This window comes from Rhododendron vialii, chromosome 3a, assembly GCF_030253575.1.
Source record: "Rhododendron vialii isolate Sample 1 chromosome 3a, ASM3025357v1".
NCBI classification, from domain to species: Eukaryota; Viridiplantae; Streptophyta; class Magnoliopsida; order Ericales; family Ericaceae; genus Rhododendron; species Rhododendron vialii.
The window spans coordinates 33,388,442-33,404,692 of record NC_080559.1 but is presented as its reverse complement, the minus strand read 5'-3'; the positions used below and the strand labels follow the sequence as shown (position 1 = coordinate 33,404,692).

General features: G+C 38.6%; 1 protein-coding gene and 1 long non-coding RNA gene across 3 annotated transcripts; both read right to left on the bottom strand.

The window, feature by feature from the left end:
* Positions 1-2,214: 2,214 nt before the first annotated feature.
* On the bottom strand, positions 2,215-9,902 carry LOC131320175 (protein argonaute 2-like). 2 transcript variants are annotated; one of them, XM_058350770.1, is made up of 4 exons: positions 9,200-9,902; positions 5,030-6,206; positions 2,805-4,271; positions 2,215-2,772 (listed from the first exon to the last, which is right to left on the bottom strand). In XM_058350770.1, the coding sequence occupies exons 1-3, from the start codon at positions 9,822-9,824 to the stop codon at positions 2,813-2,815; spliced, it is 3,261 nt and encodes a 1,086-aa protein (XP_058206753.1). In that variant the 5' UTR covers positions 9,825-9,902; the 3' UTR covers positions 2,215-2,772; positions 2,805-2,812. The 2 variants fall into 2 exon arrangements, with proteins under 2 accessions (XP_058206753.1, XP_058206752.1); XM_058350769.1 differs by having other exon boundaries at positions 2,215-4,271.
* A 2,642-nt stretch (positions 9,903-12,544) lies between these two features.
* LOC131320174 (uncharacterized) lies at positions 12,545-15,087 on the bottom strand. Its single transcript, XR_009198142.1, has 3 exons — positions 14,957-15,087; positions 13,684-13,827; positions 12,545-12,795 (listed from the first exon to the last, which is right to left on the bottom strand). It is a non-coding gene; the product is annotated as an uncharacterized LOC131320174 (long non-coding RNA).
* Positions 15,088-16,251: the final 1,164 nt, after the last annotated feature.

Below are 16,251 nucleotides of genomic sequence, written 5' to 3'. Positions count from 1 at the left end.
TTCTGCTGTGTGCGTTACTTACCATGAGAATACCACCATGGTTCGGATGGAATGTAAATGTGGATACTCTGTGGTATTGGATTGGCATTATAGCTGCCGTTGTAGCAGCCATTATTCGAGAATACGAAAATCAAGGACGCCAAGCTCTCAATGAACGAAGATAGAGTGCTACAGGGCAAGAGCGGCATGGTGCTGGAACCATGGCCCTATTGTTTTTCTCTTTTTAGTTTTTTTTATGATGTCACAGGGGGAGAAAAAGCCAAGTTTTAATTGATCTATCTTGCCATTTTGGGCAAATTTAAAAAATTGCTTGCTATGATCTGATGATTATTGCTATTACTCGTTGATCATAGATAACTGCTTTGGTGCATGTATTAAGGGGGAGATTGGCATAACTCCTACTTGAATAAAAACTATCATTTTGTGTCATCATCAAAAAGGGGGAGATTGTTGAAAAATGTATGCATTATAATTTGTGAAAATTTATATGCATCTCTATTAATTATTTTGATGATTAATTCAATGATATTTTTATTCGGCAAATACAAAATTATCGAAAAGTCGATTCCCGAATTAAATATTTTCGTGACCTTGAAATATAGCATAAAGTCTCTTGGATTCATGATTTATATTTACAAAGACTTTATTGAGCTCAATACATGCTTTAACGGTTTATTTAGATAAAATTGTGAGCCACAGGTTGACGAACCGGCTGACAAGCCGGCTGTCTGAACAGAAAGCTGTGACAACCGGACGACCACCCGGATGACCACTCTATCAAACGGCTAGTTTCAAACGGCTAGTTTCCAACGGCTAGTTTCAAACGGCTAGTTTCCAACGGCTAGTTTCCAACGGCTAGTTTCCAACGGCTAGTTTCAAACGGCTAGTTTCCAACGGCTAGTTTCCAACGGCTAGTTCCAACGGCTAGTTTCCAACGGCTAGGAAGCATATGGATGGCTATATAAGGCATCAAGAACTCATTAATGAGTACATACACAAGCTACAACATTCCATATTATTGCAAGAGCAAATTCTCAAAAGATCAAAGCCAAAAATTCTCATTGTTTCCACTTTCATATTATTCTTGAGAGAAAATTTGTACAAGTCGTGAGCGATAATTTTCATACCTTCTTCACATACTTGTATTTCCTAAGTGAGTGTTTGAGTCAAACACTTGAAAGCTTAGAAGACCAAATTCGGGTTGGAATTTGGGTGTTATTGTTTTTGAGAAGTTTTCGGAGAAAATTCTTGCGGTTGTGCTAGCTCCTCGGGAAAGCTAGAGGCATTCGGTTCTTGTAAGCACCCGCAAGACTTACAAGTTGTAATCTTTTAAAGATTAGTCTAACCTTCAAGTAATTGCTTGAGGAGAAGTGGAGTAGGGCCGGACCGTGGACAAATCCGGACCGAACCACTATAAACGGGTTCTATCTCTCTATCTCTCTATTTTGATTGCATACTTATTGTTTGCATATATTGTTAGAGATAAATTTTTATTGGTAATTATTACTAGCAATCCTATTCACCCCCCCCTCTAGGTTGCATAATTTGGGTAACATGACTCGACGTGAGTAATAAAATGTTCAAAAGTATAACGAAAATTTTAAAAAATGAAAAGTGAGATAATCATTTAAAAAAAAAAGAAACTGACAAAATTACGGAATAATAAAACAGAAATGATCATTTACGCCAAGTGGTATCTTAATAATCAGGTTATAAACTCAAGACACTGACTAATTCCGGTGTAGTTTGTGAAGATATTTGGAGGTTATAATAAAAATTATCAAATGAGCATCAAGACGCATCGACATAAAAACTCAATTACATTAAACTAAAGGTGACCTGCAAAATTAATGCTAAGAACAATATCAATCATCAGAATTGAGTCCAAATCAAGTTAGCTCCGGCTCCCACGTCGGGAGTTTGGGTTTGTGTGTGTGTGTTTAAAGGGTTCACTCTACCTCTCCCTGATCAGCAATTGCTTAGGTGAGTTTGGTAGGTGAAATTACCCTCTTGCCCTCTCTCAAAAATCAAGTTAGCTCCTGTTCCACTAGACACAGAACATATATACATACTATTTCTGTACTCACCCACACCCCAGAGAGAGAGAGAGAGAGAGAGAGCTTCTACATTGTGTAAAACTTCTGTTGAACACCTGTAAAATGAATCAAACTTCACAGACAAATGAGAGTTAATCAGGTAATTTCGCACAGGATCAATACAAACTTAATACACATTTTATATATAAGGAAGCAATATTCCATCGTTTGATCGACACACATGAAAACACACAACAAACCCATGATACGAACTATTATCCTGATGTTAAAGCCCCACATGGGCTTAAAGGATCAGGAAACAAGACCTCAAACACAGTAAAACAAGACCTCAAACACAAACCAGATCCATGAGATCCTACAGATACTAGGACCTCTTATTACAGAAACAAGACCCACGATGATAATACTAGACAAACCACGATGATAATACTAGACAAACGGAGGAAGTACAAGAACCCCTGTATGGAGTCATGTATAAACTGCAGAGACACGAAACCAACGGTTGAAGGACATGAATCCCTGCATGGAGTCATGTATAAACCTCAGAGACACAAAACCCAGTGTGGAAGTACATGAACCCCAGTATGGAGTCATGTATAAACGGTAGTGACTCGAAACCCAATTAGATTCACGCACAAACGTCCTTCTCTAGTGCTTAGGAAAGGAGATTTGAACCTGGATTTGGGTAACGGTAAAATAATCTACTTTTTCTATTCTCCTCGAGAATAGAGAACGGAGATTAGAGACGGCCCCCCTTAAACAAAAAACAATTCGTTTTTGAGGTCCGGGTGCACTTTGTATAACCCTTCATTCAGTAAAGCAGCAGATGTTGATGATGATGAAGCAGCAGTCTGAGGTTGCAACTCCATGGCCACCTCATGGTACATTCGTCCCCTATACGCAACAAGATCAGCATAGAAGACCGGAGGAACAAGCGAGACCGGCTTGGTGCAACGAGCAGAGGTGAAACAAAGGTGGTATACCAGCTTCTGTATCTGGTCCGAGGTGAAGTTATGCTCATCCCAGAGAACACTGTAGAGCGCCGCCTTGCTCGTCCCAATCACGCCATACTGGCTGCAGAGATAGAAATCAAAGTGGAAGGGATGAACGATCTTTGTGTCCACCACGGTTCCCGGAGGCACATTTCCAGAACGACCCGCGTCCCTCACGTTCTCGACAAAAATTCGAGTCAGGTGACGCTTCCGGGCGACAATGAGCGTGATGGTTGGGCGATAATCATCTTCGTAAATGGCCCTCTTCATATCTTGCAACTCTTTGTTGAGAACCATATCAAACTGGCCTTCACTAACCCCATCGCGGAAAACCACAATTTTCTTCGGCTTGACCTTGTTGAGGCGAGCATAAGTGTTGACTAGATCCAAACATGTGGCCCCAAAATCAACAATCCTCTCGTTCCGGTGTTCCTGGGGGCAGATACGGGTAACATAGCGGCTAACGGCAGGCCAGTTGGTGGTAGCAACCACTGCAGCAAAAGATGGACACGTTGCGTTTCCTGGCCCAGGGTGGTTGACATCAGCGCCTATAAACATGACATGTTCTTCGCCTGGGAAACCAGGGAGCCGTTCTGCTAGTTCCACATTGGTACCGCCAAGCTTAGCATTAATTTTCAGAGCGAGGTTTGCAAGATACTGGTCGCTCTCTCTGGTGTTGGGGTTGTTGGCATGACCGACCAAGCAACATTGAGTCATGATTCCAATCTTTGTCTCGGAGACCCATTTCAGAAACTTTTTGCCGCGGTCGTGCTTTTCAGACATTACACATACAAAAAGCTGCAAACGGCCGTTGCATTTCCCGTTTGCCTCCTTCACAACACTATCGAGTAATTCTTGAGTTTCAAAAACAGAAGACAAGTCACGCATGCTCGTGAGACGAGACACCACTGGCTCCATCACAGGGATTCCTAGATCACTGCATTTATTTATCAAATTCTTTTTAAAAAGACCAGCATTCAGTCTAGAACAGTCGCTTGCAGTGAAATCTATCAAGGCCCACCGCTTGAGCGGCTTGCCTTCCACAACTGAATTCCCAGAATTCCCAAGTAGGTTCCACTGGCATCTCGGATCCCTGTCAACTCTAATTACTCGCGGTTTGCCGGTGGGAGTACGGAGCTTCAAAGCAGGTGGCGCCAGGACACGGCCTACTACTGTAGTCATCTTCTCATCAACTGCAATTTCAAAATTCGTAACAACATTTCTGCAGGAACAAAAAGGGTGATTAGATGTCCTCCACGAACAAACACAGAACCAATACAAACACATTTGACAACAAGTATAAACGATGTGAAGATAGTATACGCAACCAAACACGTTGACAAATCAAGAAAATTAATACAAACCAAACAAGTATTTCCTATACACTAATAGTGATGGGTACATGAAAGTTCCTATTAATCCAAAATAGTCCTGATACCACCAGCAAATTGGGAACTTGTGACTTGTGAGCCAATTATTTTGCACCAATTTTTTTTTTGTATCTTTTATTATTTCTATCCAGGTTGTCAACGAGTCTGGAAACTAATCCAAATTTCCATCTCAAAATAAAAAGAATGCCCCATTCACTGGCCAAACATATGAAACAGATCAATTAGCTAACGTGATCAATATTGACACATTAACCATAACTTCATATTCATGCCATGGAGCAATGCAGAGAGGGATACATGGCAAATAATCAATGCTTAAAGGGTCCCGCACTGGTCTGTTGAACCCCAGGTTTTACGCATTGTCGTTGTGGCAGGTCAAAAGAGTCCCCCGCTCAGGGTCTCGTTATGACAATGAACAAAGTATAAAAGATAAGAGAAGGAAAAACACACTTCTATAGAAGAATCATTGTGAAGACAAAACATGTTATACTACAAATTCACAATACCGTTATAGAAGAACTGACATGAAAATACGAGTGACGTACAATAATTAATGAAGATAGGATGAGGATTTAGTTAAAGATCATACCCGCAAGGTCCATCGTCGGCTTGCACAATCTCACAGATAATTCTCTTTCTCTCCTCTGGTGGAGGCATTGATAACTTTTTTAACAACAAGCCTTTATCTCTTGGCAACTTCTCCTTGGGGTACCTCTGACCCTCCACCAAAGTACAGAATTCCATAGGAACATAATTGGCTTTTCCCAGATCCAAAGAGGGAATATCATCAAACATTATCTTCTTCTTATATTTCTCCCAGAAATATTCCAAAAGTCCAATTTTCCTTGGTGGCCCCTTTTGCTCTAGATCTTCTAGAGGGAATGAAATATCTCGTGTCCGACGATCGGACAGCCCAGCTATCTGGAACTTCTGCATTGTGTCGCGATGAGTTACGTAGACTTTCAGCCCTCTTAATGCTTTTTCCACATCTTTTTTCAACTTCAACATATCTTTTACTTCATGGAAACCCCGGACATTCTCCTTAAGGAAGTCTATGACTGAGATCTGCTTGCAGAATGGCATCGCTTCATGGTCCAAACATAAGGCTAGACCCTGAGAAGTGGGCTTCAGGCTCTGTTGGAACCCTCTGAAAGCGGCAACCCCGCACTTAAGGTCATCTGATGGTCTGAATTGATTAGAATAGAAGCTCCGACCAACAGAGATCCTATGGCTAGATGGATTCTCCTTCATAACCGAATCCATTCCTTGCAAAATATCGCGGGGATCATCACGGTGATTTCCACTTATGTAATTTTCTAGCTTGGCATAACTCAGCTTTTTCACTAACGTAGTAGTGAATACAGGAGAGTTGTGATTCTCCATGTCTTCCCCACCAAACTGCCCAGTGGGCAGTGGCACTTTACTGAAGATGAATCTCCTTCCATCATAAGCAGTCTTTTGGTCCGGTAATCGGGTGCGGTCATCAGAGAAAAGCTTGTCCAATATCCGACGATGATCCATTTTTGGTATAAAATTCTTTGTACGTTGTGGGCCACGAGACATTTGTGGTTTGACATTGACATCATAGTGCAATATGGTGCCTTCTGGCTTGAAACTCACCAGAAAATGGTTGGCCAAGAGCCCGACCTCCCAGGCAGCAACTGTTCCCCCTCTGTCAGGCCGGTTTATGGGCACAATTCTATTCTCTGTTTCTTCAGAAAGAGCGAGTGGAGGCTTTTTTTCAGAAATTTGCAAAGACTCAATATCTGTTATAACAGAGAACAGAATGACTTCGTCAATCATTTGCAAAAACACAGTCAATTCCAAGTAGAGCATCCCGATTGAAGTTAATATGAATACGAAAATAACAAAAACACAGTCAATTCCTCGACAATACAAGCAAACTAATGCTAAAGAAAACACATTGTAGCCAATTAATATAGTGTAAACCTGAAAGAAGAAAACGACAAGCAGGCAAACTAATTGCTTTCATTTCCTATCTAAATTTCAATTCCTCGAAACTTGTGATATGTTTCATCTATCTACTCAAGTGATGCATATTGCCTAAGTTCCCAACCCATAACAAATATGAAATACATTGAGTGTATTTCTTGAAACAAATAGACAAATTAAAGTCAAGAAAATGTTGTACTTGATTTCACAAGGCAACATAAATCCAAAGCTACGAGGACTATGCAAAATTAAAGAGACAAAAGCTGCTCCATCAAGAGAGGGGATGTAACTGTGACTGTATCACTAGAATCCATCTTGAATCACACACGCAACAAAAAAAACTCAAATGAGGAAAAACAAACAGAGGAAAATTTGTTTTTACCCTGAATAAATCACTTAGGCTCCGTTCCGAAAACCTTCTTAAAAAATAAGTACTTATTTTGAAATTTCTCATTAAAAAATAAGAAGGGTCATTCCACAAAACCCAAATAAAAAGTTCATTTCACATTTTCAAAATCAAAAATAATATAAATGAAAAAAAAAATTCAATTTTTTTTTGCACCGTATTAAAGATCTCAATGAGATCTATCAAATAAGATTCATAGTGATAAGAAAATTATTTGCGTAAACACATAATTTTTGAGCTTGAAGTTGTCTTATACAAAAAAATAAGACTGTTGCTATGAGAATGGGCGCCGGCGGAGGGAAATCGTACTGACGGTCGCCTCGGGCCGTCTCCGGCCACCGGACGGCCGATCCAAGCCGTCCAAAAATTCTAAAAAAAAAACTAAAAAAAAACCTGAGGGGGCCAATGCGGGAATTAACGGCATCCGAGGTGTGTAGGGTGATTGATCTGAACACCCATTTTCCGTGTATATATGATTCGAGCACCCTACACGAAAAATGGGTGCTCAGATCAAGCACTCTACACACCTCGGTTGCCGTTAATTCTCCGTAAATCCCCTCGGTTTTTTTTTTATAGAATTTTTGGACGGCTCGGATCGGCCGTGGCCGGAGACGGCCCGGCGTGGTCGTCGGTACGATTTCCCTCTCCGGCCGGTCGGTACCTATATAAATTCTTCCAAAATAAGTACCAATCTTCTTATTTTCCGAAACAAGGCTTCTTATTAGACAAAAAATAAGTTCTTATTTCGGTTCTGGAACGGACCCTTAGCTAACGTAAATATTCACCCAATCTGTTTAGAATATTTGTTGAGGAGAAAGGAAAGAAAGGGTTGAGTTATAAGATGTCTTGTAGTCTCAAAAGTACAGAAAACGGCCTCCTACGGAGGTTGAGGACTCAAAGCCTCAAAGCTTTTAGGGCAAGAGTCCAGAGCAGTTTATAGTAACAAAGATATGTGGCAGAGAGGGTGAGAATGAAGCGTAAATATACTCATTCCGCACCGGTAAATTTTGATGGTCCACGGTAAAAATTCCCATTCTGCATAATTTTTGGGCAACAAAAACAGAAACACTGATGTGCGTTTTATTCAAAAAAAAGAAAAAGAAACCAACTTTTTGGCCCGTTCGGACAAATAAGCACAGTGGCTTATTTTTTGTCCTTATTCAAATTTTTTTCGTATCACTTGGCTTATTGTCATTTTTTTGGAGATTATTGCATCCTCACGATGAGAGGAATCTAAAAAGTAAATTTTTTTGACCGAAATCCAATTTTTTTTGAATAAAGACGAAAAAATTGGCTTATTGATTTTTTTTCGTCTTTATTCAAAAAAAATTGAATTTCGATCAAAATTTTTTACTTTTTAAATTCCTCTTGACGTGAGGATGTGATAATCTCCAAAAAAATAACAATAAGCCAAGTGATACGAAAAAAATTTAAATAAAGACAAAAAATAAGCCGAAGTGGCTTATTTGTCCGAACACCCTTAGATCTAGGTCTAGTGCTGAAATATGGATATAGCAATAGAGGATTTCCTTAACTTCCCCGAAGCAGTATATTTTTTGTTCTCTTGTTTATGTGCTTGTAACTTAACGGCCCACCTAGGCAATCTTAGAAGTACGAGTACGACTTTCTGTTACCATCCTCACATTCCCTCATCATTTATTTGTGAGAAATGAAATTGACATAATCAGGGGATCCTCATTGTCCTGGTTTTTCTCCCAATTGTACTAAAAAATTGTGTAACTACTGTTAATTCAAGCAGCCAAATCATTTAAACCTAACAACTCATCCATCCCAAATATATCACTAGTTTCCCTATATTTCTTTTTCCCACACTTCTAGCTTCTTGCATAAAACTCTCCAGAAATCCATGATCCCAGGACAACCTTAGCAAGACCCCAGCACAACCAATTACATAACAATCTTATACCCACATCAAACCAAGATTAAACTACCCAAAATTTCACCGCAAAAATAAAATCTATAGACAAGATCAACACTGTGATCGGCCAACATAACCCAATCTAAAATTTACACTGTGTACACATCAATTTTGGGTATTTTCTGGGTGAATCCAGAGGAAAATGCATTTTCCTAACAGCCCCTTTGAATTGTAAGAAATGATGTGATAAGAAACGGGAGCCCTTTCTCACCAAGTCTCACCAAAAAATTCTCACAAAATCTACCATTAAATTACTCCATTCAAATGATTGATTTGGCATAAACCTCTAATCCTTTATTTTCTATTGTAATCAAATCCCTCAATCCAAACGGGCTGTAAAACCTAGTTCCCAATTACCATGCTTCCCCTTTCATGCCATTTTAAGGTTTCAAAATCACCATACAGTAGGTGCAATTACACAAACGCAGGTTATATACATCTAAAGCAAAACAGAAATATACCAGGAAGAGCTCGAGGCTCAGATTGAGTAGTAGCTTGAGTATGAAGACGAGGAAGAGCTCGAGGCTGAGATTGAGTAGTAGCTTGAGTGTGAAGACCAGGTTTCCCGCTCCACACTCCCCCTCCTCCTCTTCCACTGCCATGCCCACCGCTTCCATTCACTTCAATTTCCGGCCCCCTGGTAGGACCAGCACCTTGACCACCATTCTGCTGATGTTGCGGCCTGTAGGACCCACCAGGAAGAAGAGCCTGGGACTGAGATTGAGTATGAAGACCGGGTCTCCCACTCCACACCCCTCCTCCTCCTCCAACGGACTCCGCCCTCGCGGGACCCACACCTTGACCACCGGTCTGCTGCTGCTGTTGTGGCCTGTAGGACCCACCACCATGGCCCATCTGGCCACCAGTCTGCTGTTGCTGTGGCCTGTAAGATCCCCCGCCCGGAGCCACCTGACTACCGTATCCATCGGCCCACTGTTGGCCACCGGACAGGGCCGGACCACCCCAACCCGTACCCCCTCCTCTCCCTCCGCCGTCGCCGTTGTGGCCGCGACCACGGCCTCGGCCGGGATTTCCGGTTCCACGGTGGTTGTTGTTGTTGTTGTAACTGTTTCTATTTCTATCCATTTTTTGGAAATCTTATCAAAGAAGACTTTAACTCTCACTCTCTCTCTCTCTCACTGCTCGGTGCTGATAGTAGTAGTGTGATTAAAGAGCGACGTGGGTAGAACTACTTTATACAGGGCGAAAAGTTCGGGGTGGAATGACGAAAATGGGCTTTCCGTGGGGGCTAAGCATTGAACAGTGAGGTGGGAGTGATCTGGTGGGATCTAGAATGATCGATTGCAAGTATAGAGGAGAGTGGGACCGACCAATCATCATCTCAAAGGCAAAAGAAATGGAGAGTAGTGAACTAGTGGGGAAAGAAAGGAAGTTAAGAGGAAGAAGGAACGGAGAGCAATTATCTCGTAAGATCGTCTCTCATGACTCTAGCACCTCCCGTTATGGATTCACACACATTAACTATATATATTCTGTACCGTTCATCTTGTTGTCTATATAAAGCTTGTAAGGTCTATAAAAACATCAAATTGATCTACCATCAACAATTGTATGATCGAAGAGTCTTTGTATGATAGTCTTCTGAACCACATTGGTCGTTCGTATCTTAGGTGAGATTGTGAAAGCATAGCCTAGGTAGAGTGGCGAGATGAGATTTATGAACATGAACATAAATAGGGATGCATGCAGTGAATCAGGGCCTAAAACTGACCGGAGTCGTCGTGGAAATCACTAGGAAACATGGATAGTCAAGGCAGTTACGTACGGAAAGATATTATTGGGTCCGTACTGGACCCACACTCTTCTTCTTTATGAAACCGCGTTTCTTTTGGTTTTTTTCCCTGTCTTTTCCCATTTGAAAGGCAAAGCGCGTGTTTCATTTTGTCTTTTTCTTCTTGAGCTGCAATAAAAGCACTTTTATCTCATTCTGCATCTCATCAAGAATGTTATATGTGACATGACACGTCAAGTCGAACAATTTGAATATGAAGCAATTTCAATCAAAATCTTAAATGCTTACGTGTCATTTAACTTCTCCACTCTCATAGTCTCGTGCCAAATTTGACATGCGGTGTCAATAAAAAATGTCACTAGTTTACCCTTCAAAACTTTCTAATGAAACGTAGTACTAAATTTGATGTGTTGAAGTTGGTATTTTGAAGATTCAAAATTTTAACATGTCAAATTGTCATGTAAGGCTTCTAAAAAATTCGACATCCACATACTTGATCGAAGCCATGGTTGGAGATACTAGAGGCTACGTCACGACAAAAAAAGTAATGTAATTTTTATGAGACAGGGGATATTTTGTAATTTCCACAAAAGTGAGGAGGCTATATAAAAACCCGAGGGTGATTTTGTTAATTTACCCAATTAATAATGACCACAAGAATGAAAATGGTACCAATGTTTATTGAAACTGAGAAGTGGACGTGGGCCAAAATATGTTTAATAGTAATTAATGTTATGTTTAGATTGGTGTTTGAAAAATACCAGGCTTAATAAGTAGAGAGAGATAGAGAAAGAAATGTTGAAAGTATGAAAAATCTAGGGAGAATTTTTTGAAAAATTCTTTTGGAATCATAAAAAGAACAAGGCATAAGTGTTTGCCTGCTTGATAAACATGAAAGTGGGGAATTGGGAATGGTGTTGTGTGGTTGGCACACAATACAGCTCTGAGCCATCCGTTTGGATATCTAACAGTCTAGATCTTATCTCAGTACCGTGTAACATTTGATCTTCTATTGCCGAGATGAAATCTAAACTATTGAATCGCTGAACAGACGGCTCAGATGGTTGCACAACACGCTCGGGGACCATTCTTGGTACTTTGCTAGCGCATTTGCAAATAGGAGTAATAAATTTGCGTTCTTGTAAATTTATATAAGTTTGAAACTTATCTCGGTATTTTTCACTTTTCATAATTTTATGTTTAGGTTTTCGTCGTGATTTTTGGAGTTAATCGTTCGTCTTGATAAGACGAATCGGAAAAGTATAAAATATGGGGGTGATGTTGATAAAAATTCAAATAAGACAACACTTTAGACAAATAAGATAGCTGTTTGATATTTTTTCGTCTTTAGTGAATTTTTTTTTTGCTTTAGGTCATAATTTTATACTTTTTAGACTCATCTCATCGAGATGAATAATTAATTCATAAAATATTACGAATTTAATAACAATTCAGAAAAGGAAAATATAACACACAAAACGAAGAAGAAAAAACTAAGTTTGCATGGAGTAGTTCTTGTATGATGGACAGTGTATAATCAATTTTTGGTGCCCTCAAAGCATCCACAATGGTAATAATCAAAACCAATAATCAAAATGTGACGTGTTAGCATTTGATTATCCATTTAGTTCATAATTAAACTTAACAATTTCTACTTCCACATTGGTTATTTTTGCATCTCTAACAAAAAAGAAAAACCCCACAATATACAATGCATATTTGTCCAATCGCAAATGAGTTTCAATCATGCACTCGACCACACCAAATTATTCGTTTCGATTAGACGATTCCAATATGATGTGTTTTTTAGTTATTGAGTTTTGAGTTTGGTTATTGGTAAAAGTTGTAAAGTTTGATTATGAAATTGGTGAAATTTGGTTATTTGCTAAAAGATTATAACTTTGCTTATTATAATGTAGGGTGTTTTTTTAACATTATTGTTAAATTTGCTTATCCAAATTCATTTGCTTATTACAATGGAAATGCTCTTATTATCACGATCCTATCCCAAAAGTTGTTAAAATGATAGGATTAAAGTGACCAGCCAGTGGATCTAACCTCCACCCGATGCCTCATTACTTAGTCCAAGAGATGCGAAGACTATAAAAAATTAAAAGTGCGGAAGCATAATTGACATAAAGATACCGTTAAAGCCTTAAAGATTTAAAAACTTTATAACATAATGTGACCTTACACTAAAGAGGGAGTAGTCAATTCCCAACTTTGAAGTTCTTAAAATCTTGACTAAATACTTGTTTTACATGTCCCCCAGCAGCAACGTTTCTTGATCCTACTTGGCAATACCTGTAGGAAAATAATTAATTTTCATAAGCTGATAGCTCGTGTGAGATAATGAGAGATAAAGTACCAGAGTTATACGTTTTACCATGGAAATAACATTCATAAGCTTCTTTGACATAACTTTCTCATAACTTCATAAGAAGAGGATGCAAAACATCATCATCACATAATCTTATGATGCACATCTAACAGCTAAACATGAATGAGGGAGCGATCCTATGTGGCGTGAAATGATCAAGTCACTAGTAGCTGGTGCCACATAACATTCCTACCTTATAACCCCTTAGTTGGTTATGGTATTTTTAAAATCTATCCCCCCGACCGGGGACACCGCTGTCTGAATGCATCAACTTCACCTTTACATGACAAGGTGTTCATGGAACATAATATCATACTCCCTCCGTCCCAAAAATGACGAATTTTTTTGAAACTCGTGTTATTTTTCGTTACTTATATCTTTCAATCTATAATGTTTTTTATAAGTTTGAAAACTTTGTATAATATAACTCATCGAGAACTATCAAACAATATCCATATTGCATATTTTTTGAGATTTATATTAAAAGATATAAGAAATTAAAATTGACAAAAATTGACATCCAATTTAGAACGGAAGGAGTAGCTTCTTCACCTTTAGATGGCAAGGTGTTCGTAGAATCAACTTTTCTTAAACATAGTCATTCTTTTAAATCATCACTTTATAATCATAGTCATCCTTGTTATATTAGCATCTCACAATAAAAAGTTCGTTTTCTTTTTCCATGGCATAAGATTGTAAGGCATAAAAACTTTCATCAAATCATGCTTCCTTATAACATAACTTTTGAGCATATGAAACGCACAATATAATTTGTTTGAAAAAACAATATAACTAAGGTTAGAGTATCTCACTTTTGAATTGTCGAGGGCTAAGATGAAAACTTGATCATGCTCTTGCTTAAATCTCGGATTGACCTATTTGTCAATAAATTCGTGTCAATACCTATTTAACAATGCGATCAGAATGTCTTTAGGCCCTCTTGGTTGTGAGTTGGCCTATTCGGCTTTTGAAAACAGCTCGGGGTCAATTTGTGAATCTCAACACTAATTAATTCCATAAGGACCTTCACGTTATTTAGTCTATGTCAGGGTTAACCAAACTGATGTGGATGGTTAATTAAGACCAACTTCATACAGCACTTCCAGTAGTTTCATTCCTCAAGAATAATTAGTTCTACTAAAAATCCACTTAGAATCTTAGGCCCTGTTCTTATATACAGAGGGGGGTATTTACTTGTGGTTTACTAGTGTATAACACGCACGCACCTAAGTCATTCATGCACCCACACAGTGAACGCCATCCACACAACAGCGTCGCTGCAATTCTCATTATTGTTGGTCACAGTCGCCGACACGTTGTTTGTACCATATTTGTAATTTCTCGAATTCCCCATCGATTGAGTGACACGTGGCATAGATATAACGTTATTATTGGAAAATCAATGAGACTTATGGTCTGGTTAATTAACGTGATTATTAGAAAACCATAATAAAGTCTTATAAACATGGGAGGAGGGTTCACCCGTCAATTGATTATTATAGTTTTTTACCTTCAACAATTGAATCACAGGTGTCAAAAGGAAGGGTGTTCGGTTTCTCCCATGATCAAAGGGGCAGTTCTCCCATGATTAAAGGAGCAGTTTTTGGATATGCTCAAATGTTCGTGGAAGTTATTTATGAAGAGGGACGAAAAGGAGAAGTAATTGCCATATTGGGTTGAAGGGAAGATTTAAATTCAAACTTGAGTAGGCCTATTTATGCTCGAGATCGTGGTAGTTTTAGACACACAAATAACGCCAATAGGCCTTTATCTTTTCTTTTCTAGGAGTAGTTATAATTTATAATTGTTCACTCGATTATCTTAATCGGTTGTTCTTCTACTTTGGAGATTAATAAAATCCATTTGTTAGTCTTCTTTCATATCTCATCCACTTCATTGTTTGTTTTCAAAGAAGTCTTGAAAACGATAAGGAACCAAACTCCACATTTACACCCCACATTCCAGCAGAATCACGAAATAGTTTCCTGTCGATTGACATTTTCCGTCGATTGGACTGAAATTAGAAAATTAGGTAACACACATGCCACGGTTGCTATGAGAGAGAGAGAGAAGGAGAATATCCACTGTAGTTTTCTGGCGGTAATCGAAGGATGTCGGAGATCGGATCTGACCAGGTGGTGCACGAGTTGCTTCTCTCTTTTTCCTTCACCGTTTCTTTTTCTCTCTTAGTTGTTTCCTTTCTTTTCTCTTTTATCCTTTTACATTTACTATTACTAGTGTATGTATGTATGTATGTATGTATATACAGAAATCTTCAGATAAGGACCTTATATGTGAACCTCCTATTTCTTGTCTTTCCCGATCGGATTTCGATGATCCGAGCCGCTCAATGTGTTCAGAATGTGATTTTAAGGGTAACTATGAGAAATCGGCAAAAAAAATGACCGGGAAGAGCTTGACTTGAGCAGTTGTTATTTGAACCGTTAGATAAAAAACAAACAAAAACTACTCGGATGAAGCCCTTTCCGGTCTTTTTTTTTTGCTGATTTCTCGCGAGTACTTTTAAAATCACGTTCTGAACACATTGAGCGGCTCGGATCATCGAAATTCGATTGGAAAAGGGAGGTCCGTATTTTATTAAAATAAGATAGTCCCAAATTAGATGTCAATTTTTGATATCTGTGCCAATTTCAATTACTTATATCTTTCAATATGGATCTCAAAATATATGCAATATGGATCTTGTTTGATAGTTCTTGATTAGTTCTATTATACAAAATTTTCAAACTCATGAAAAATATTATAGATTGAAAGATATAAGCAATGAAAAATGACAGGAATTTCAAAAATTGTCATCCATTTTGGGACGGAGGGAGTATTTTTTTTTAGAGGTAAAACACTCCTGAGTCATTCTTAACTTTAGATATGTGGACAAATGTGCCAACCAAATTTTCTAGCTGTGATACGTGTATCTATAGGGTAATTTGAATACCAAAATTCTAATTCTGCTTTCTAGTAAAAATTCATTCCGATTCAATTATTCATGTCCAGGTTCCAAACTCAAAAAGATTATTTCGTAGACTAATTAAAATGTGTAGATTATTATGGTGTCGTTTGCTTTCTAAAGAAAAGTACTGAATCCCTAAAATTTTATTATGCTATCCTTGTGTCCTAAAAACGTGGACTGAAAATATCCCTTCAACCTTGATCATTTTTCTTTAGCCTAAAAATTGGGTTTAATAACCTAATTAAAGTCTAGTAAGTACATTTTTAAATACCGGGCTTCACACTCATCCAGTTAATTGAATCAAGTTAAATTGTACCTCTCTTTTTGTGTAACAGGTGAATTTTTGTCCTGTGTTGCCATTCTCTCTCTGACGTGGCCAATGACGAAAGTGGAATGCGCAGAGCCGTAGATG

Coding starts and splice junctions, on each gene's coding strand:
- LOC131320175 (XM_058350769.1), bottom strand. CDS start 9,824: ATGGATAGAAATAGAAACAGTTACAACAACAACAACAACCACCGTGGA. Junction 6,207..9,199: donor TGAGCCTCGAGCTCTTCCTG/GTATATTTCTGT, acceptor CTGTTATAACAG/ATATTGAGTCTTTGCAAATT. Junction 4,272..5,029: donor GCCGACGATGGACCTTGCGG/GTATGATCTTTA, acceptor TTGTTCCTGCAG/AAATGTTGTTACGAATTTTG.